Source organism: Cyprinodon tularosa, unplaced genomic scaffold, assembly GCF_016077235.1.
Source record: "Cyprinodon tularosa strain WSP-4 unplaced genomic scaffold, ASM1607723v1 ctg540, whole genome shotgun sequence".
Lineage (NCBI taxonomy): Eukaryota > Metazoa > Chordata > Actinopteri > Cyprinodontiformes > Cyprinodontidae > Cyprinodon > Cyprinodon tularosa.
The window spans coordinates 684044-706915 of NW_024039275.1; the positions used below are offsets into that span (position 1 = coordinate 684044).

Consider the following 22872-nt stretch of genomic DNA (forward strand, 5'->3'; position numbering starts at 1 on the left):
GTTCCTGGTTATTACCTGCACTGTAGGATATATTAATGCATTAATTGTATTGGCTCTATACACATTATAACTGTGTGTGTATGACTATATAAAGTCAGAAATAATGTGCATTTGTTCAAACAAATGCACCTTCATTTGAAATTGACATTAAAACAAAAATAAAATTAAGGAAAGCAAGGGTGGTCTAGAATTTTTTTTCTTGTAATAAATATTTGAACAATTTCCTAAATTAGCCTTCGTTAAAAAAATAATTTTCTGTTGATATAAACAAAGTACTTCTGAAAATAATTATACAAACTAAGTTGTTACTTGGACTCTATTCCTTAAAATGCACATGCTCACCTGTTTTAGTTCACTTTATGAAAACCAAAACACTTGAGCAGAAATCTGAATTTGGTGTGATTTTCTTCTCATATTAAAAAAAAGAATAAAAAAATCTTCAAAGATAAGATTTCTTTTCTCCATGTTCTGTCTCCTTCAGCTAAGCGTAATCCACTCTTCATGCAGTGAGATTACTGTGCAAGCATGGAAACTTCAAACCTTTGTAACCTTCAAATCTTTATCAAACACACCAACATTTTCTGTTTATTTGATATTTATTGCTAATCAGTTTATTTCTTGTTTTTGCATTTTAAAAATAAATGGGACAATTTTGAGGGATAGAGAATAAACAGCATATCCCAGAACAACAGGAATTCACAGAATAAGGTCTACAAATATAAATTAGGACAGATTTATAGAGTGAATTGGAGTGAATTATTTTTTGAAGTAATCCCCAAAAAAATATCTTAACAGATTTTGTTTTACTTGTTTGTTCGAAAGAAAGAAATAGAAATGAAAATTCTTCCCTACATTGAAATAAAATGGTCTTGATTTAAATGCATGCACATTTGTTTCATCCATTACTGTTTTATGTGCCAACCTTTACCTTAGCTTCTCATCCTTCATAGTTTAATTTTTTTCAGTTTAAAATCAAAAATTTAAATCCTTTTTCATTTCTGTTTTAAATAGACAAATCTGATAGCTGTTTTTCTGCTCCATACCAATGTGCCAAGCAACAGGTAAGCAAAGGAGAAAATGCTTTATAGATGCATCAAGTTCACCTCAGTATTTTCTTACATCAATTCAATGAGGCAAAGGCCTGAAAATTAAAAACCTCATCTCATAAACTCCCGCCTTTATTATTACAAAAACATGGAAATACATGGAAGCTGTCCATTTATTTTTAAAGCTCCCAGCTGTCTGACTGCATTGTCCTGCCGCAGTTTTCCCTGCAGCTTACTGTACTTTGTTTTTTTAGTATGCATAACTCTTCTACATTCATCATCAGTTGTCAAAATGTGATTTTATATTAATATAAAGACTCAACAGTCATTTCATGGAGGAACAGTTAACTGGAAACAGGCTAAGACACTTTTAGTTCAAAGTTAAACACTTTGTAATTACAGTATGAACACCTAACAGTCTGAAATAACGAAGTGGGGACACTATAAAGGAAGGAAAGCTTTAAAAACACAGCTGTGTTCTGGCTTTTTGTACAAGCATTGGGATGCAGGCTGGTAAAAATGTACATCTTCAGCATTCCCGTGTTCAATGTTCATTATTCCAAGTTTGCAGAAAGAAAGTTAGGACTACATTATGCTATCCAGTTTAGTTTCAGAGCTGCACCTCTAAAAATAGAAATGCCTATGACTCACCGAGGAGTGAACTTTCATATTCTTCTGCTTCTGCAGAAAATTTTCACCGGTACACAGGCTTGTTGGTGTGCTTTGCACTTTAATGCATGGTGAGAACAGTGGTATGTAAGGCAGTGGATCCTTATCTTTTTGCTGGATTACATAAAAAAAAAGTTAACAGTTGCTGAATTCTCCAAATGAAATGGATTTTAGCTTTCTCCGATTCCACACACGGATGTAAGTAAAAAAAATAAAAATTAAAGCTGTGCTGATCAGACTTTTACAAGCTGATACTGGTATAAATCTGCCTTTAGCGTTTGCTGATTTAGATTTTGGCTTATTCTGGTTTTTCAGGATCAGTAAAGGTTGATGAAACAGTGAAGGAAAAATAAAAGAATTTCTTTGGTTGAGGTAGAATCCTTAAATACAACAGAAAATAAAGAACTACAATGTTATCCCCTTATATGATTCAAGGCAATCTCATAACAGTCGGATAACGTATTTACAAAACCCTAAAAGCTAGAACTTTTTAGTTTTGATGAATGAAACTTATGGAGGAAATAAAAGTAATTCTTTATTTGACTTTTTGATCATCAATTGAAGCCAGTCAAGTAAAAACTAACTTATTTGTGCATCTCTAAAAGTCTCCTGTCAAAATCCTTTTTAAGTTTTTTTTAAATAAATTGCCCTCCCAGTTTCCCTTGGAGTTTCTGAAGCCCACCAGAACTAGATGCATGAATTAAGTATATAAATTTTTTTTGTATTACAGCGCCCTTTCTAGAGCAAAGCTGGATCAGAACTAAACATAAATGAGGAGAGAAGGATTACAGACATAGTTTGCATGCAATGCATGCTGGGTAACTGCAAAGACTGAGCTACTGCTATACTATTTTCAGCAAAGAAAAGACAGAAGCAAGATATCTTGTCATTAACCCAGGCATTAATCATTTCGATGTTTGATTTCTCTGGTTGTTAGTTCTTCCAGAAAGAGTGATCGAAAAGCTCTATCTAACCTAAGACAGTATAATCTGCAAGACTTTCCTTTAGTGATCTACCCTCTCTTTACCTATTAGTGCTGATCTATAGGAATGCTGTAAAGCATTACCTTCTAATTAATGCTTATTAAACCACCTCAGACCGGTTGTCTGGTTACGACGTCTCCAAAGTAATGACGGCGTCACCGGCCTTGTAGATAACAGTGGAGGAGGGGGGAGCCTCGCTGCGTAGCACCTCACGGGGACCCAGCATGGATGGTTGGACATTGAGCTTTGATCCAAGAGAAACTCCAGCGCTTTCATCCCCGTTTCCTTTACCCACATTCCCTTTCTGGTGGTGCTCCTCCTCCCCTCTCCTCACATGACAGCGGCACACCTCGATGCCAGAGTCGCCTGTAAGCCGTCGGTGGCTAAAATGATCCTCATCGTCTTCTTCCTCCTCGTATTCTTCTCCGTCTGGTTTTTGCTCCACTTTAACATGATTATCTCCATTTGGTGAGTGCAGATCCTGTGCAGAACAGGAGGGTGTTACATCATGAGGTGCAGACTTCACATCAGCTGCTGGGTCAGAGGGCAGGAGAAAGTGAACCTGACCTGGAGGAGCAGAGGATAACAGAACAAGGGGGGAGAGCGGGAGGCGGGCGGGATGTGAAGGTTGTGAATATAAAGGGAGGGAAAATGGAGGACAAGGAGTTGAGGGTCTGTCACTGCCGGCAGAGGAGGGTCGCTGCACAGGTATGACATCAGGAGTGGCAGCAGGTATAACATCAGGGGGAACTTGTGACGGGGAAGACTCAACAACATAGTCACCCCCAGCTTCACTAGGGGTGGACATGTGGCTGCTGTTGTACGTCTCGTCGGTCACCTGGACAGAGAATGAGGTGCTGGATGGAGAGGTGAGGGAGCAGGACTCGCAGGAACAACTGGTGTAGTTGTCAGAGCTCTGAGAGGAGGTCAGCCCACTGGGACCGGGGCCCAGGTACGGAGGGCAGGGGTGCCGGTGGTGGTAATGATGGGGGTAAGAGGAGCTTGGCTCTGCAGTTGTCCCTCCCTGCAGGGCGAAGATGGAGCTATATGGAGGTGGAGGCGTGCCGGGGCAGGCAGCTACCTCCTCATAGGTGGGCAGCTTCAGGGAAGTCAGAAAACCTATGGCAAAAGAACAATAAACTTTCACATTTTTTCATCTTAGAAAAAGCTTCATGCTGCCCTAAACCACCAGATATTGCCCATGGAGTCACACTTTTGTAGTTATAATTAAAAACAACAGATGTATCACCTTTTTTTCCCTTAACAAATATACTTCCTGTGCTTTGCAAAAGTGCCCCTTAAATGATTCAACATTTAACCAGCAAAGCTATAATGATTTATGGTAATAAACATACAAGTGAGGACATAAAATTAATATTTAATCCCAATATTTGGTGGGATTGATTGTAATAACAAAACAAAAAAAGAGAGACAATAACAAACACAAACACGGCTCTTAAAATCCATGCCCATTTTTAAAATGACTTTTTTGGGACTCTGGTTACATGCAGAAGTGTGAAGTTATTATTACTAGGTTAAACAATAAAATTTTTTTATCAGATGTTCTAATGTGCTGCTATATATCGATGATAATCATGACAATGAGTAATGATTCATAAAATGTCTATCCCTACAAAGAAGTTGGGAAGCGGAAGGAAAATGGCCGATTTAGTTTAAATCTGAATATAATAAAGTGTGTTTTGCTTTTGTATACAAGCACTCTGAGTCAAGCCTTACTTTTAGTTTCAATCACAGGTTCAAGTCCTTTAGAGATTGAAAAGTTTTCTCAAAATGAGTGACACTGGATAAAGATTTTCTAAAGATAAATTTCAAAGTGTCTGAAATAGTCATTCTAAGATGTTGCTATGCTTTGATCTAAGCCATCCCTTCTAGCTCCCTCTGTATGTTCAACGCTGCCAGCAACATGTGCCTCACCTTCTCATTATTTTATTAATGTTGTAATGCTGAAATATCTTCTCTCCCGGATCAAACTAATCAAGAGTTAATCAAGTCAAACAAATCTCAACAGACTTTAGAAGTAATTCAACATACTGAGATCCAGCATTGAGGACGGAAAGTTAGAGGCTCCATTATAGGCAATCAGATTGATTTCCCTTTGCCTTTGCTGCTGCTGGATTCTCAGCTTGGCTCGGCGGTGACGGTAAGCACAGAAACAGCTGAAAAGGATCAGCACCGTCCACAGCAGCCAAAACCCTGTAACGGAAGAAAAAGCTGTGAACAAACAATATTCGGCACATAGGTCAATGTGCTTTGGCATGCCATGCAAATAAATAAAACCCTGGAGGTTCCATACAGTTACATTACTCTGCTAAAGTAATTTATAACTTGATCTGATAGTTCCTTTATACCCCATCTGCATAAACCTGCTGCACTTTGTGGGTAGAGGCTTTTTCAAGCAAAAATGGACTGTTTAAATTCACACTACAATTTGAATCATAGATGAGTCCTAACTTTGACTAGGCCATCCTAAAATCATTACTGCAAGCCATTTTGATGCAGTAAAATGTGTTTTAAGTTGTTTATTTTTATTATTTTAAACAGCATGTTATAGGACCCTATTTCCAACCAAGATTCCCTTTCTCATTTCTTAGGATCTATTCTAAGAAGACACAGGGTATTTTACAGTTTTGGTAAATATAAGATGATGCTTTTTCTTCTTTTTAAACAGCAGTGGTTTTCCCCTTGAAACTATCCAGCGGATGCTAGTTTTGCAGAGATTATTTCATACTCTTGAATCATGAGTACCAATCTGAGCGAGGGGAGGCCTGAAGTAATGTGTTACTTTAGGCTCTTTTGTGATTTCCTGGATGAGATGTTGATGTGCTTTTGGAGTAATTGTGGAATACTGGACTCAAAGGTTTTGTACTCTAACCTGTTTTCTTATGGTGGCTGTGGAGTTCCAGAGCCTTCTTCAGGTTGTCCTTGAGGGTATTTTTAGTTATGTATTAAGTATATGTGTATGAAAACCTAAGGCCTCCATGTTATTTACTGATTTATCACAGTTCATTGTAACATAACAAGTGGGGTAGTGTGTTCTGCTGATAAATTATATTGAAAGCTGTTATTTATATTTATACAACCTATCCTAGTCATATATTAAAAGTTAATCTGATTATCTGCAACATTCAGGGCTGACAAAACATAAAATACACAAGAACTCTGTACAGAGAATTTTTTTTTTACACTTTAAATATATGACCCGATGAGCTAAATAACTGATCCTTATGAGGATTATTTAATAAAGCAGCAGTTCAGCTGAAACTTCATTATAGAAAAATAAAAACTAATCACAAATAGATGTACATATGGAGCCCTGATCATGTGTTTCCATTCTATACTCCTTAAGCATTTAACTTTTTGAATTTAAAAGTAAAGCTAGTTAACTCACACCAGAGTTCATAATAATAGGTACAGCAGCCTGTTTCTCCACAGCAGTGTCCTGTTTCACACCGGTAAGCCGGGCTGTTGTTGGCTCCTGGACAGTATTTGGGACTGACCACAGGCTGCCTGCCTGAGCCGACGTGATGCTCCACCACCTGGTGGACAAAGACAGGTGGTGTAGCAGGGAGAACCTTTCCAAAGAGATCCACCGATCCTCCTTGCTGCAGGAGAGTAAGACATGAGGTAAAAACACCTTAAAAACTGTTAAAAAGGGGATCTGAGAAAAGCAATGCCGATCTAAAAGTATCTTTAGAAAGGATAACTAATGAAAACTTAGAAATACAATTCACTGGAGCTATAAAATTAGTTAATTCTACTCTGAACACGATCTATAAGAAAGAAGTGTTAATCTCACAGTGAGCTGATGGAGGTTAAAAAGCTTAAAACATTATTAAATTTTTCTGATTTATGAGTCCCATGACACTCATATCCTCTACTATATAAAGCTATAACCCAGTCTAAATTTCTTCACATTTTACTGCGATTTATGTGACTGATGAACAAAATTAGGAGGTGAAAGCAAAACATTTAGCAAAATATGTATCCTCTTATGTACATTTGCATTTTGTCCCCCTTTCTTTGATACATGTAAATAAATTTCACAACAGATTAACAACTGCAAAATATGCCTTTAGCTGACAGAGGAACCCCCAAGATTGTCAAAAAAAATATGTAAAGCATTTTGCATTTAAGATAAAACTTTTTCTACTGTCTGCTCTTTCCAGAACTCCTCAAGTGAAAAACATTTTTTTCACCTGGGTTGAATTCATAAGAAGTCTTCTTTAGAGAAACCTTTGACTATCTGATTATTAATCGAAAAAAATAACCGACAGATTAATCAATTAGCAAAATGTTTAGTTGCAGCCCTGGAGCCCATTGGAGAAGCAACAGCATCACAAAGACCAAAGAACAGTGTAGATAATGAAAAAAAAGCTGAGATATTTAAATAGACGTAAAGTTATCTGAAAAATTATTCAGACACTTTCAACAAAGCACTTTCCATTATTGTGGTTAATGAGAGCATTAATCAAACAGGTAGCCAAGTTACACAACTGCCAAGATCCACTCAACAAATCTGCCTTTTCATCAATAGTGCCAATAAGAAACAAATTACTGTAGGTTAAAAAAAAGCTATTTTTAAGTCTATTTGAAGTGTAAGGCAGGCTAAGTAGGGGATACAGTGGAAGAATGTGGTCCAGTCACAGGACAACAGAAAGTAAATGATTTGGTCTACAGGATGCAATGGTGGAAACCATGTATTACACAAAATCCTAAATACTGAATCCAAGTGGGGATTCATGTTGGTGCAGCTGGGATACCTTTCTTTAGTAGAGACACAGAAACTGTTTGGAGTTGATGGAAGTATAGGTAGTGCTTTAAACAGAGGATGTCACCCACACTTGGGTGAATGTTCACCCTCCAGCGGGACAACCCTAAACATACAACAAGAGTCCAGACCCAAATCCAATTTAGAAACGGTGGCAAACCTGACAGTCGATGTTCCCAGACTCTCTATATCCAATCAGTCTGAGCTGGAGCTGGTTTACAAAATAATCTCCACATATTTTAGATGCAAAAAGCTAATAACTGCTGTAACTGCATCAAAGCATGGTTCTTCTAAGTAGAATAGGGTGGATACAACACACTTTCTGTTTTTTATTTGCACAAAACTAACACCATCTATCCTTTTCTTTAATGTCATCACAATTAACTTTTGTACAGTCAGTCATTCAAAGCCTAACCAAATACATGCATGTTTCTTGGATGTAAAGGACAGTTTTATTAACGCTGAAGAGGTACAAATACTTTTGCAAGGCACTGTATATTCCAACAGTTTAATGACAGTTATCAGTTCCAAATTAAAACTAAAGACAAGCCCCACCTCATCAACTGTGTTGCTGACTTTCTCCCTCAGAGGCACCTAGAATGAGAAATACAATTGTAGCTGAATTAGGCAGCAACAGGTCAAAGGCATCTAAATCTGCTCTGCTAACAGTTACAGTACCACACTAGAATCAAAGGTGCTAACAAGCAGTAAGGTTTGCTATAGAAACAGCTCAGAGATAGACTCTTCTGACTTCGTTTTCCATATACTGATTCCGTGTTTAAAGGTTGGTATGCTTACTGTTGAAGCTTCAGGTGAAACCAGCCCCTGCAGGGACATCGTCATCTGGTGAAAAACAGAGACACAATGATCAGGACAGAGAGAACAGCATGGCCATGATAAGATGTAGATGGCAAGACTAAGCAAACAATATGTGATTAGTCTAAGAGTGACACATTTTCCAGTCAGAGGCTGTCAACTGCTGTCTGCTTGCTTTTCAAGGTAATAAATAGGCTTTCTTTTCTATGCAATGAGCAAAGCTGATAGAAATCAACATTTCTGAGACATTTTCCCAAAATCCTCCCGTTCCTTTAAATCTTTATGAAATACACAACGTAGTAAAAGAAAGTTAGACAAACGTACCCAAAGGTGAAAGGAACAGATAAAAACATACAGTGGTTTATATTATCAGATACTACAACTATTGCTGGTGAAGATTCTCAGTCATCCAGGTCATAGTGATTCCAAAAAAGTAAAAAAAAAAACAATCCACTGGACTTTGTTTCCAAGTTTAAAGACATTTCGCTTCTCATCTAGGAAGCTTTTTCAATTCAAAATGTCAGAAGTACCGTTGAGTTTCAGGCTTTATAGAGTGGCCCAACAAAGCCTTGTTTTGGCTTAGAAAACATGCAAATGAAACGGACAAACGGGTCAACCCCTTAGGAATGGGGGCTGTTTGGCTTCTAACCTCTCCACAGATGCATACCCCAAGACGGAACAGCTACCCCCTCGGGACAAGACTCTGCGGTACATCTACACCTTATGGAGAAAGGACATTCTTTTGTAGGACTAGAATGTTCACATTTTGGAAAAAGAAAATACTGGGTGGTTTGAGAGGGGCATGAAGGAAGCCATCTTTGTTAAGAAAGAAAAGCCAACCTTAAACAGAGAGGGTCGACTCAGATTTCAGCTTTCAAAAACCTATAATGCAGTGACAAGAGTTGATTCTTTCCCGCCATCATGGCAACCCCAACCCCTCTACAGGGGAATGGACAAGAGGGAAGACCTTTGTCAGGAATCCAGTTTGTGTGGTCTGTTTTTGTGTTTCCTTTCCTCCTCCACCAGGTGGTGCCCCGTCCTCATTGGGGCTCCCTGCCACCTGCAGCTCATCGCCTCATTAACTGTGGATTGCTCTTAAGCTGCTAACTGCCACTACCTGTCATGTCTGGCTGAACCTTACGGACCCACATGCAGAATCTGGCTCGGACACGACTGAAGGGAGAAGAGTTTATTGTTTATTCAGCCAACACGGAATGGAGAATAACTGAGAGTCTCTTAGAATACACTGCCACTGGCTGTGCAGGTGGCTGGAGGTGCGCTGAGGGAGGAGACGTTGATCACGGAGCTGTCACAGAGGTGGTGAAGAGCGGGCAGTCAGACTGAGGCGATCGTCAGAGAGTTTTCACTGGAGCGGTGGAGAGCGGGCAGGCTGACAGAAACTAAGCTGCAGATAGGATCAGCACGCTGAGTTAGACGCAGAAGGGATCCGTCCAGGAGCGCTTCGATTAAAACCTGGGAATCCAGAGACACAAGAGGTGAGCTATCAGGAAGCTTTCAACAGGAATCAGATTAAACTTTCTCGAGGGGAATTTCACGAGGGCTAGATTGGTACCAGAATATGGGGACCATCAGGCGTGGAAGAGATGGCTGCAGCTCCTTAAATCCCTCTCAGGTGGATGGGTTGATTGGTCTCAGGTGCTCGGACAGCCAGCCACGCCCACCTGCAGTGCTCCAGAAGAAATAGAGAAACACTCCACTCAAGGGTTCTGACATCACCCCCCCCTCAATGACCGCCCCTTGGCGGTCCACTAGAGCCAGGACGAGAATCCTCAAAGTCCCTAATGAGGTCAGGGTCCAGGATAAGGGAACGAGAAACCCAGGAACGATCCTCTGGGCCGTAACCCTCCCAGTCCACCAGATACTGGAAACCCCTGCCTCGCCGACGGACATCCAGCACCCGCCTTACAGTGTACGCCGGGTGCCCACCAATGTCCCGAGGGGAAGGAGGTGGCTTAGGAGGCGGGCACAGGGGGCTAGATCTGACTGGCTTAATCAAGGACACATGAAAAACAGGGTGGATCTTAAGACTCGCTGGTAACTCTAGACGAACAGAAGAAGGACCCAAAACAGATTCCACTTCATAGGGGCCAATAAATCTTGGAGAAAGCTTCTTGTTAGCTGATTTCATTTGAATGTCTCTGGTGGAAAGCCATACCTTGTCTCCAGGGCGGTAGGCAGGGGCAGGAGCTCGTTTCCGGTCAGCATAGCGCCGATTCTGTTCAGCGGTTCGATGCAGGGCTCTCCGAGTCTGTTCCCAAATACGCTTGCAGCGTCGAAGATGATGTTGAACTGAAGTAATGGATGTCTGCCCTTCTTCTGATGGAAAAAGGGGGGGCTGGTAACCCAGCGACACCTCAAAAGGAGAAAAACCTGTAGCAGAAGATACATGACTGTTGTGGGAGTACTCAATCCAAGGCAAATGGGAACTCCAAACAGTCGGATTAGATGAACAAAGACAACGAAGGGCAGCCTCCACTTCCTGATTTAAACGTTCAGTCTGACCATTAGTCTGTGGGTGGAAACCAGAGCTGAGTGAAACCTTGGCTCCTAAAGCCGTGCAAAACTCTCTCCAAACCCTTGAAGTAAACTGGGGTCCCCTATCTGAGAGAATCTCCTTAGGGATGCCATGTAATCTGAACACATGTTTAATGAGAAGCTGAGCTGTTTGAAGTGAAGACGGGAGTTTCTTTAATGGAACAAGGTGACAGGCTTTTGAGAATCTGTCAATGATAGCTAGAATGGTGGTGAATCCACTGGAGACGGGCAACCCAGTAACAAAATCTAGAGCTATGTGAGACCACGGCCGCTCAGGTATAGGCAGGGGTTGAAGAAGCCCACTAGGGTGTTGATTGGATGATTTGTCCCGGGCACAGATATGGCAAGCAAGAACATAATCCCTAACATCCCGGTTCAAAGACGGCCACCAAAATGCACGTCTCAGAAGACCAATGGTCCTGCCAACTCCTGGATGACAGGAGAACTTGGCTGTGTGTGCCCAGTGAATAACACGGGAGCGGACAGATGTGGGAACATAAGTGCGATTGGGAGGACCGCTGCCTGGATCGGGTTCCTGGCGCTGGGCTGTCCGGACTAGGTCTAGTATGTCCCAGTTAACAGTGCCAATAATACAGGATGGTGGTACCAAGGTACCTTCAGTGGGTTCCTGGTCAGAGGAGAACTGTCGGGAGAGGGCATCTGGCTTAGTATTTTTGGAGCCAGGCCGGTAGGAGATAATGAAGTTGAAACGGGTGAAAAATAGTGACCAACGGGACTGTCTAGGGTTCAGGCGTTTAGCTTCTCGGAGATAGGACAAGTTTTTGTGGTCTGTCCAAATTAGAATAGGTAAATCGGTTCCCTCAAGCCAGTGGCGCCACTCCTCTAAGGCCAACTTAATAGCTAAAAGTTCTCTGTCCCCAACATCATAGTTTCTCTCCGGAGGGGAGAGCCGACGAGAGAAGAAGGCACAGGGATGTAATTTGTCATCCTTAGTTGAGATCTGAGACAGCACCGCACCGACACCAGAGTCAGAGGCATCAACTTCCAAAATGAATTGCTTGGATGGGTCTGGTTGGACAAGCACAGGAGCATTAGCAAACTTACACTTAAGTTCCTGAAAGGCCTGATCTGCCTCGGGTGTCCATATAAACAGCCTCTTGGTGGAAGTCAAGCTAGTTAGGGGAGCAGCTGTCTGACTGTAGTTCTTAATGAACCGCCGGTAAAAGTTTGAAAACCCCAGAAAACGTTGAAGATGTTTCCTTGTAGTGGGGACCGGCCAATCCAAAACCGCTTGAACCTTGTGAGGGTCAGCCTTCACCTGCCCGCTCTCTAGTATAAACCCCAGGAAGGAAATTGAGGGAACATGAAACACACACTTCTCTGCCTTGACAAAAAGTCTGTTCTCCATCAAACGTTGCAAAACCAGACGGACATGAGCTTTATGCTCCTCTGATGTCTTAGAAAATATCAGAATGTCGTCAATGTAGACGAAGACAAAGTCATTGATGAAGTCCCTAAGAACATCATTGACCAGTGATTGGAAAACTGCTGGGGCATTGGTAAGACCAAAAGGCATAACTAGATATTCAAAATGACCCAAAGGAGTCTTAAAGGCTGTCTTCCATTCATCACCTTCACGTATTCTAACCAGATGGTAGGCGTTACGGAGGTCTAGTTTGGTGAAGATCTTGGAACCCTGGACTGGCTCGAAAGCTGAGGTTAGAAGAGGGAGAGGATATTTGTTCTTAATTGTAATTTGATTGAGTCCTCTGTAATCAATACAGGGCCGGAGAGACCCATCCTTCTTAGAAACGAAAAAAAACCCAGCTCCCAAAGGGGACGTAGAATGTCGAATAATTCCTGCAGCAAGTGATTCATTGATGTACTTCTCCATGCTTTCCCTCTCAGACTTAGAGAGGTTGTACAAACGACTAGAGGGCAAGGTGGCTCCAGGAAATAACTCAATAGAGCAGTCGTAAGGGCGGTGGGGAGGGAGAGAGAGTGCTCTGGACTTACTGAAGACCAGTTCTAAATCATGATATTCAGAAGGAACGTTAGATAGGTCAACAGTTACCTCACACCTCATGTCAGCGGGTTGGGAACTCACATGGGCAGAACGGAGGCAGCTTGAGAGACAATGGAGGCTCCAGGACTCAACTCTACCCTCTCTCCAGTTCAGATGTGGATTATGTAATGAGAGCCAAGGATGGCCAAGGACCACTGGGGACTGGGGAGAAGGGAACACAAAAAAGTTTAGCTTCTCATGATGGTTGCCAGACACAACCAACTCAATAGGTTCTGTAGTGTGAGTTACAAAGGATAAAGGCTTACCGTCCAAAGCCGAGACGTGAACTGGAGAAGGTAAAGGCAAAGTGTTAATTTTTAACTGTTTAACCAGGTTACGGTCAATTAGGTTTTGTTCACATCCTGAATCAATTAACACCGGTACCTGAAATGATTCTTGATTAAGAAGCAGAGAGCTTGGAAGGATGAAACGGGAAGCAGTTTGGTTGAGCCCACCCACCAGTATTCCCGTAACTACTGGTGGGCTCCCCCTTTTGGCCTCTCTGGACAAAGGGCAATGTAATGACCAACCTGGCCACAATATAGGCACGCCCGTGAGTCCATACGACGCTGTCTTTCTTCAGCTGACAGACGGGCACGCCCAATCTGCATGGGCTCCTCAGGGGACATTGTAGTGGTGGATGGATTTGAGGTGAACCTGGCAAAGGCTGGCTGGGGAGAGGGTACCCCCCCCCTAAATCTTTTCTCACGGGACCGCTCTCTTATCCGGTTATCAATACGGACTGCTAAAGAGATGAATTCCTCCAACTCCTCAGGTTCATCCTGATAAGCAAGCTCATCCTTTAAATGTTCATTGAGGGCCTGCCGGAAAGCTCCCTTAAGAGCTGGCTGGTTCCAACCAGAGGCTGCAGCTAAGGTCCGAAAATCTATGGCAAAATCTGCCACTGATTGTCTCCCCTGTTTGATACTCCAGAGCTTTCTGGTGACATCAGCCTCAGAATCAGCATAACCAAATGTTTGCTTGAACTCAGCAATAAACTCCTCATAGGATCTCCGAAAAAGGGTCTGTTGACTGAATTTTGCCTCAACCCATCTTAAAGCCCTTCCTTGAAGAAGTCCGGCAACATAGGAAATACGGGAGGAGTCATCGGGGAATGATTGAGGTGAACGACTAAACACTAGTGAACACTGGAGCAGAAAACCCCCACATTTCCCGATCTCACCTGAATAGGGCTCTGGAGTTGGTGAGGAGGCGTCCCGGAAACGTGACTGTGCGGGAGGCGGCAGGGGGAGATCACTTGCTGCGCCGGCTGCGTGAGGGGGCGGACCTGCTGCTGGAACGGGACATGACAGTTTCTGATTAACTTCGTGCATTAACCTTGTTAATTGGTCCAAGCGTTGTCCTGAGAGGTGCTGCTGCTCGAAAAGGGACTGCAACATGTTTTCGTGTTTTACCAAAATACCGGCTGGATCCGCTGCGGAGCCAGGAGGTGATTCTGCTGGGTCTGACTGGCCTGATGGTTCTGTCATGTCTGGCTGAACCTTACGGACCCACATGCAGAATCTGGCTCGGACACGACTGAAGGGAGAAGAGTTTATTGTTTATTCAGCCAACACGGAATGGAGAATAACTGAGAGTCTCTTAGAATACACTGCCACTGGCTGTGCAGGTGGCTGGAGGTGCGCTGAGGGAGGAGACGTTGATCACGGAGCTGTCACAGAGGTGGTGAAGAGCGGGCAGTCAGACTGAGGCGATCGTCAGAGAGTTTTCACTGGAGCGGTGGAGAGCGGGCAGGCTGACAGAAACTAAGCTGCAGATAGGATCAGCACGCTGAGTTAGACGCAGAAGGGATCCGTCCAGGAGCGCTTCGATTAAAACCTGGGAATCCAGAGACACAAGAGGTGAGCTATCAGGAAGCTTTCAACAGGAATCAGATTAAACTTTCTCGAGGGGAATTTCACGAGGGCTAGATTGGTACCAGAATATGGGGACCATCAGGCGTGGAAGAGATGGCTGCAGCTCCTTAAATCCCTCTCAGGTGGATGGGTTGATTGGTCTCAGGTGCTCGGACAGCCAGCCACGCCCACCTGCAGTGCTCCAGAAGAAATAGAGAAACACTCCACTCAAGGGTTCTGACACTACCTCGACACCAGAGTGTTTGCTAGTGATGGTGAGATGAAGCCTCATGAGGCATTGAACCGTTTGGTCAAATTGCTTCAACGATCCCCACAGTTCATGAGGCTTCATGTGAACATGTCACCACCTACTGGTGGACAGCAGAACGACAGTTTGTAATAAGATCAGTGATTTTTTTTTTGCAACTGTTTTTCTTTTTTCCCCCTTTTAAGTTCCCTTGAAATTATTAATGGTTGGTGTGTATAATAAAATCTTTTGTAAGTTTTTTTAAGTGTAAAATTTCTTAGAACAATAATTTTAGTAGCACCGTTTTTCTGCCATTTTAGTGAAATAAACTCTAGCAGACAGTGACAGTGTTTGTGCAAATTGGGTAATGATGAGCAAAATGAAAGGTGTTAGTCATTTTTATTCAAACATGATAGTTTTTCCACGTTTTTGGGTTTTATTCAGGTTGGAAGTTGTGTTCAACCAATCTTTTGGCTAAACCGACCTAATTTACCCAATCTATATTTTTACTCGGGCAAAAAAATGCAAATTAGTCTCATCAGCCAAAATAATTAAGTGTAATCGAAATTTTCAAAAGTCAAAGACAGGATTTGAACCATCAACCTCTAGAGTAGGAGCCTGACTCTTACAGCTGACGCCACCTTTGTAGCTGATCGCACCCAGGAGAAAATACTTCTTAAGACTGACGTGTTAAGGCGGGCTTTGTCCGGTGGTTTGCTCAAATTTTGATAATTACATTGTTTATTCCAACCAAATTAGCAACTAGATTGGTTGGAAAAACAACCAATCTATTATTAGAATCTATCCAAACTTTATCCAGCTGAGAGCATCTCTCCTCCAAACTCCCACATCTTAACTGAACACTGTGGCTGTTTAGATGCCTTTCAAAATTCTTGCGCATTCTGAACCACTTCCCGAAGCGGGCACGTGGTATCACGGTAACGAGGCCTCAGACGTCATCAATTTTGGCCCCTCCTCTAAATGAATCACGCCTCGACACGCGCTTCGGGGAAACGCCCCCTCCATTACTCGACACACGCCTCGAAGCCTCGGCTCATCTCATAACATCACTAGTGTTTGCCTATACTGGGCATTCTAGCCATGCTTAGTTTAGCAGAGTCTAACCTGAGTCTTTGTTTTGCCAATACTGGGTACTCTAGCCATGCTTAGTTTAGCAGAGTCTAACCTGAGTCTTTGTTTTGCCAATACTGGGCACTCTAGCCAAGCTTAGTTTAGCAGAGTCTAACCTAAGTCTTTGTTTTGCCAATACTGGGTACTCCAGCCATGCTTAGTTTAGCAGAGTCTAACCTGAGTCTTTGTTTTGCCAATACTGGGCACTCTAGCCAAGCTTAGTTTAGCAGAGTCTAACCTGAGTTTTTGTTTGGTAGTTTTTGGTACTTTAGCCAAGCTGAGTTTGCTGAATTAAACTGAGTTTTTTCGTCAACCTGAGTCTTAACTTTGTTTTTTTGTCTTTGCCTCTCGGCAGGAAGTCATCCAGCAAACTGGATTTGTTCGGACCTTCTCTCTCTTGAAGGATCAACTGAGCTTCTAATTGAGCTGGGGTTCCAAACAGGAAGTTTGGATCCACTTACCCCAAGAGGTCGTTTGAGCTTCACACCGAGCAAAGGTTTCATCTGCACCACAGCACGTTCAAGTACCACAGGAAATCTGAGTGGCAGTCAGCTTCTCCATTCACCAAGGAACAGCAGCAGTCTGACTAACCCTGTCCGCCCAACACCAAACAAGAAAATCTCTGAAACATTCCACAAAGGACACCTTTTTCTGGAGAAGTGAGTCTGCAACCTATTCCTCCAATTCAAGCCAAAGAATCTAATTTCCCACTGAGCCTGAACTAACCACAGTGTCTTCCCCTCACCTTCCAGTTCCAGTTTGACAGGGTTCATAGCAGCACTGGTTTCATCACATTATTCTATATAAACCTGTTTAAACTTTTCCCTGGTCTCTCTGTTTGGTCTTCTGCATTTTGGGTCAGACCTTTAATTAAATCATGACAACCTTGCCTGTTCAGCCAGGCCAGCAATTCCTTTTAACGAGACCCCTTTCAGAAACATACAAGCCAAAACAAGGGTAATTTGGGCTACTCCACAAAGCCTTAAACTCAACACCATTGGCATTTTAAATTGACCATCTGACATTTTAAATTGAAAAAGCTTCCTAGATGGGAACCGAGACGTCTTCAAACTTGGAAACAAAGTGCAACGGGTTGTTTTTTTTTAACCCTTTTAGAATACCACAATTATAGTTTCATCAGGTGTTGGTATCGGTCTTAATTGGTTATCCATCCCTTCACTGATTTATGATCTTCCAGTTATCCACAGTGATTTTTGCTAATCAAATTTATTTTAAAGAGGCAAACTTGGTCGAAAGGAAACCAGACCATGCCAGGCTTTAAAAAAAAACAAAAAACAAATGCCCATTATCCCACAATGTTTGAAAATTACCTTAAACATTTCCTGTTTAAAGGCAGTTTGGGACTTCCAAAAGAATCACAACGCAGAAATTCACCTCTATCAACAGCTTTAATGAACAACAGGATGTGCAAAAGAACAAAAAAGTGTATCAAAGAAATATGGGTACAAAGTCAGACTAAAACAAAACAAATGTATATATGAAGGGATTAGATAAAAAAAATTATGAATAGAGCTTAAGGGCATCTTATATACAGTAAAATGATCTTATGTACATTGATGTATGATCTCAAGAAATATTTCTTAAGTCACAGCTTTGGAAGCTTATTTTAAATAACAGAACATTTAAAATAGATATAATACCCTTCTATATGTATTCAAGGCAACACATAAGCACTTTTTTTTTTTTTAAGTAGATTATCAGATAGACAATTGAGGATCTGCACAAGCCCGGAATGGAAAGCCATTTTGTTCAGTAAGCAAATGGGTCCTGTTTCCCAGAGAGGAATTTCTTCTAATGCAAAATATTTGTATCAGCAGTAGCACCTTGTAAAGATGCTGTCTGGAAATGGTAGACAGTCTTAAATTCCTGCCTTGAAATAAGTTTGCTAGTATCATTGGCTGAAAGGCCACTAAGCAAGGACGGAACTATTACTCCAAAAAGATTACAAAAAGACAGATTAGGGTCTGCGAATGAACCCAGAGACCTTCGTTTTGGAGATAGGCTTTATAGTCTGATGAAACTAATATTGACGTGTTCGGCAGTAATGCTATTTTTTAGATTTGAAGGTGAAATGGCTTTTACAAACCTCTCAAACTGAACTGTGAAGCAAGGAAGTGGCAGTTTCTTGGTAGCGTTTTTTTTTTTTTTTGCTCTAGGAGCAAATTGTGTTCTTTAAAGAAAAATGGTACCAGGAGGAAATATTTCAGCTAGATCTTAAGTGTCTCCCAGACAAGCAATACAACTAATCATATTATCAAATTAGTTGAAACTGAATTTTGCAGAGGCCAGAGCAAAGTTCTGATTTCAGTCGGTCAAAATTTGTGAGCAGAAGTTCAAACCTAAAGCACCAGTTTTGCAGAAGGCATGAGTGCAAATGTGGAAAGCTTGACAAAAGGATATCCAAAACATTTGACCCAGATGATTCAACTTAAAACCAATTTCTTCAAAATATTAAGGAAATACATGTTATCATCTTAATTTGAAAAGAAATACAAATTCTGAAAAAAAAGTTTTCCTGCTCATCAATCCAGCAGCAAATATAAACACTTTGTGTAATCCTGAATGAGTAGGATAGCTGTGATTTGATTTAATTGCAGACAGTGAGGGAAAATGGAGATACATCCTTTAATACACTGGATGAAAATATCAGTTTTCAATTGTATTTCCCAAGAGAGACTCCACCTCCGTGGACTCTCTTCCATAAAGAGTAGAGGCTCTATCCCAAGCTCTCTGGTTTCCAGATCTCTATGGCCAAGCCTAGTCATTCCACAGAGCAAGCTAATTTCAGCTAATTTTCCTTCATAACTTTTTACCATACCCATGATCTATGTTGTACCCGCAGAAGATGACTTGAACATAGATGTAAAGGTAAAAAGACAGTTTTGTTTTCTCTTTGAAAACAAAAATGCAGCTCAAATTGTCAAACCATCTTCTGCTCAATTCAGTTCAGTTTATTTATTAAGCACCAATTCACAACACATGTCATCTCAAGGCATTCACAGAGACAATTCTACCACATTGTACAGTCAGATTGGTTCAAAGTTTTCCATCTAAGGGAAACCAGTTGATTGCATCGACTCATTGACTCGACTGCAATCCCTCACACCAAGCAAGAGAATGAAAGAGAGCCATTACAGTTAGTCACAGAGAAACAGGACTACGGTACACTGAAAAACAGGCCATGCTCCAAAATCTATGAGCAAATGTGTTATGGCAGGAGCACAGCTGATAGTTCTCTCCAGGATGGCCTCACAGCCAAACAGAAACAGACCAGTAGAAGCTATTTTGATGATAAAAAGAGAAGAACGTGTAAAGTTAGGTGATGAACAAATACTGCAGGATGGGAGAATAGATAGAAGGAAGCAGAATGATGAAAAGGGGTTCCTGTGTCCTCCAGCAGTCTAAGCCTATAGCAGCATAACTATAGAGATAGCTCAGGATAACCTGAGCCCATCTAACTGTAAGCCTTATCAAAAAGGGAAAGTTTCTGTTCTATCTGGAACTTCCTTGTTAAGCTAAAGGAAAATGTACATCAGGGGTCACCAACCTTTTGGGCTACTTCATGAGTACCGAGTCATAGGAAGGGCTATCAATACTGACCTATGAACTGGAGGGATCAGCGTTCACCTAAACTTCATACATATTCATATTTTTTTTTTTTTTTTTAACTTCAGATTTTCTTTATCCTATTGTCAATTTGAAAGATCTATAAATACTTACAAAAGAAGAGCAACAGAATAAAATACAATTTTTGTCTAAGCCCACTGGTGACTTGCTCAGAAGATGCTGTTGCTACCCCATGTGGACCCTGAGGGCCCTGGGTGCCCATGGGCACCACATTGGTGACCCCTAATGAACATTTTAAATGTTTAGCAGAATTTCTTTTTTTTTTTGTTCAGCTAATTAAAAATGCATTCTTGCAGCGAAGGAGTAGGATTAAGTAAGTGCCAAACACTCAAATGATGAGCAGAATCAAATTATTTTAACATTGGACAGACAGCCACATCAACAGCTTCAGTTAAACCAATGAAATGGCACAAGGCTTGCTGCTGCAGACTGACTGCAGGAATGTTAACAAGTCATGCTTGGTTAGCAGTGAATACAGCCGGTGGTCATGCAGATGCAGCACTGAATACTGACAAAAAATATATTGCTTTGAAAGCCTTTACTGACCGATAGGATGCCAAAAGTGTGCATCGCCACAAATATTCAGTGGATGTTTAATAAATCCACATCCATGTTTAATGTGACATCGACTGAAGAACTGCATAAAAACGGTGGAAAAGTTACCGAGAGCATACCTGCAATAATAGGCAGAGAAAAAACCATGCAGCCTGATAAAAGGAAGGTTTAATGGACACCGGCACCAAAAGGCAGGACCTTCCCAGACCTGAAACAATTCATCTCTCACTTCAGCAGAGGATGCACAGAGACAGAACATATGAGGAGGAGCTTTGATAGTTGACCAGTGTTCGTTTTTATTTTATTTTATTTTTTTTTTTTTTTATCCCCACCGAAAGGGTCGCTAGAAGAGCGAGACTTGGTTACAACTCAGTGTCCAAATGTTGTTTGTTTATTTTCTTTCTTGATTTCACACTTGAAACACAGCAGGTTATAAACCTGTGGAAAACACCAAAGTTGTGCTATACATTAGATGCCATGTTCAGATATTTACATAAATAACCAATACAAATTCACTGCAATATCAATGAGAAATCCATATAAATACACATAAATGCATCCATAAGCTATAAACTCTTATTTAGACACACACCATAAAGCGTCAGTAACTACCGTATAAAGATGTGCAGCTTGTATAAATAATTCATATAAATACAATTCCTCATTAAAGCATAGCCAACAATATCTATAAATATAAACAATAGAATGCACAACAGCAGACACTACACTTAATCCATTTCATTACATACAAACACCAGAGCTACCACTGCAAAAAGCAGCTTAAAATAACAACAACAGGAGCCCATTTACAAATGCTAGGTGAGTGAACCACATCTCCCATCATGCATTACAGGAAACAACTACGACTTCGGCCCGACTACAACACCCAGAGTGCACCGCGAATCAGGAAGTAAGCGCATAGCATCAAACGCGCTTCGTTTCAAAAGTTTGTACCGTCAACTCAGACTAATAAACTTTAACAGTAATCGGCGGATTAAAACAATGCACTCGCCAAGCGACCACAGTGAAAAAGTTATAAACATCCGACCAGTTAAAGGGCAACAACAGTCGATCAAGCAGTTTAAAACAACCAGCGAGAGAATATTAAAACCCAGCACCTTACCGGTGATGTGCGTCGCTCTTCCAGCCATGCAATTGGATTCTGTCTCTGTGCGTGCACGCTCCTGTTTATCTACGCATCACTAGGAACACTACATCCAACGGCAAGCCAGCACACCAAACCAGGTAAGTGCCACCTCCCACCTAATCAGCTGTGCTGCGTTACACCTGATCACCCGTGAGTTGACGTTGTTTACCCACCACCAAATGACAGTGCACAAAACACCTCCCACTTGACTGAATGATCGCAAGATCCAATGAAGTCACAAATCTTACAATTAATTAATTTCTCTTTCAGAGTCCTTCAAAGCTCTTTCAAGGGGTGTTTTTTTTTTTTTTTTTTCTTCCCGGGCATGATGCATGTTTGCGGCTCTTCATGACGTACAACTTTGATGGCATAGTGGCAGCGTTCGGCGTTCACCACTACGTCAGATTGAGGCTGAGGACAGAGGGTTTTGATCCTCCACCGGAAGAAGGACCACAAGTCTCCTTACATCCCTCTTGATCACAGTCGTGGGCAAAGGAGAGCAGCTCTTCTTGCGGCTGCCCGACTGTGATGCAGGGATGCCAGTGCAAGTCGTGATGTCAGCATCCCGGACGATCCCCTTGTTGTCAGGGTAGACAGACAGAATTCTGCCCAGGCGGAACTGACCTCTCAGAGCATTTGGGTCAGCTACCCAGACGAGATCACCGACTCTGATGTTTCTCTCTGACCGGTGCCACTTCTGACGAACGAAGAGATTTGGGCCAGCAAGCTCCCTCCATTTGGCCCAGAAGCGATCTACCCCGATTTGGATAGCTCGCAACCGCCGCCAGGAATGAGTTTCCAGGTCGAGACCGGTGGTATCTCCCCCCAGCAATGCTCGACCCAGGATGAGGGAGTTTGGTGTCAAGTACTCGATGGAGTCCTCCTGCTCTTGAGCTCTGGCATCAATTGGCCGTTCGTTGGTTAAGTTGGCTGCCTGGTAGAGGAGGGTTTGTAGTTCTCCCCATGTGAAGGACCCTGTGAACCCACCGAGGTTCGTGAGCGCCCTCTTCAGAAGCTTCACGGCAGCCTCTGCAGCTCCATTCCTGTGTGGCGCATCTGCCGGGTGGAACTCCCACTTCCACTCGGTTCCATGTTTTGCAGCCACATTTTCCATGGATAGGGTCTGCAGGCACTCCAGGCGCTTGTAGAACTGCTGTAGGGCTGGTTTGGCGCCGGTGAAGTTTGTTCCCCGGTCAGACCAGAGTTTCCTTGGATGCCCCCTCAGGGCGACAAAGCGAGTGTATGCCAGGAGGAAGCTTTCTGCTGACTGGTCATCAGTGAGGTCCGCATGGACCGCTCTGGAGACCATGCAGCAGTAAACAATCCCCCACACTTTCTTTGAAGTCCTTCTTTTCACACTATCCTTAACCTTCCTATGGTGTTAGGGTCCCTACGGACCCGTT

At 42.2% G+C, this 22872-nt stretch overlaps 1 protein-coding gene across 2 annotated transcripts in view; it reads right to left on the bottom strand.

Moving 5' to 3' along the window:
• Nucleotides 1-1094: 1094 nt before the first annotated feature.
• Nucleotides 1095-22872, bottom strand: part of LOC119796285 (WW domain binding protein 1-like) — a 36350-nt gene continuing 14572 nt past the window's right edge. Inside the window, exons 2-6 of one of the 2 annotated variants that reach the window (XM_038304778.1) lie at nucleotides 8286-8330; nucleotides 8043-8081; nucleotides 6108-6255; nucleotides 4751-4912; nucleotides 1095-3817 (exon numbers count right to left, since the gene is read on the bottom strand). In XM_038304778.1, coding sequence (XP_038160706.1) covers nucleotides 2826-3817; nucleotides 4751-4912; nucleotides 6108-6255; nucleotides 8043-8081; nucleotides 8286-8330 — 1386 coding nt within the window. In that variant the 3' untranslated portion in view covers nucleotides 1095-2825. Of the gene's footprint in view, nucleotides 3818-4750; nucleotides 4913-6107; nucleotides 6322-8042; nucleotides 8082-8285; nucleotides 8331-22872 lie in introns of both variants that reach the window. The other variant, XM_038304777.1, reaches the window with a different exon arrangement.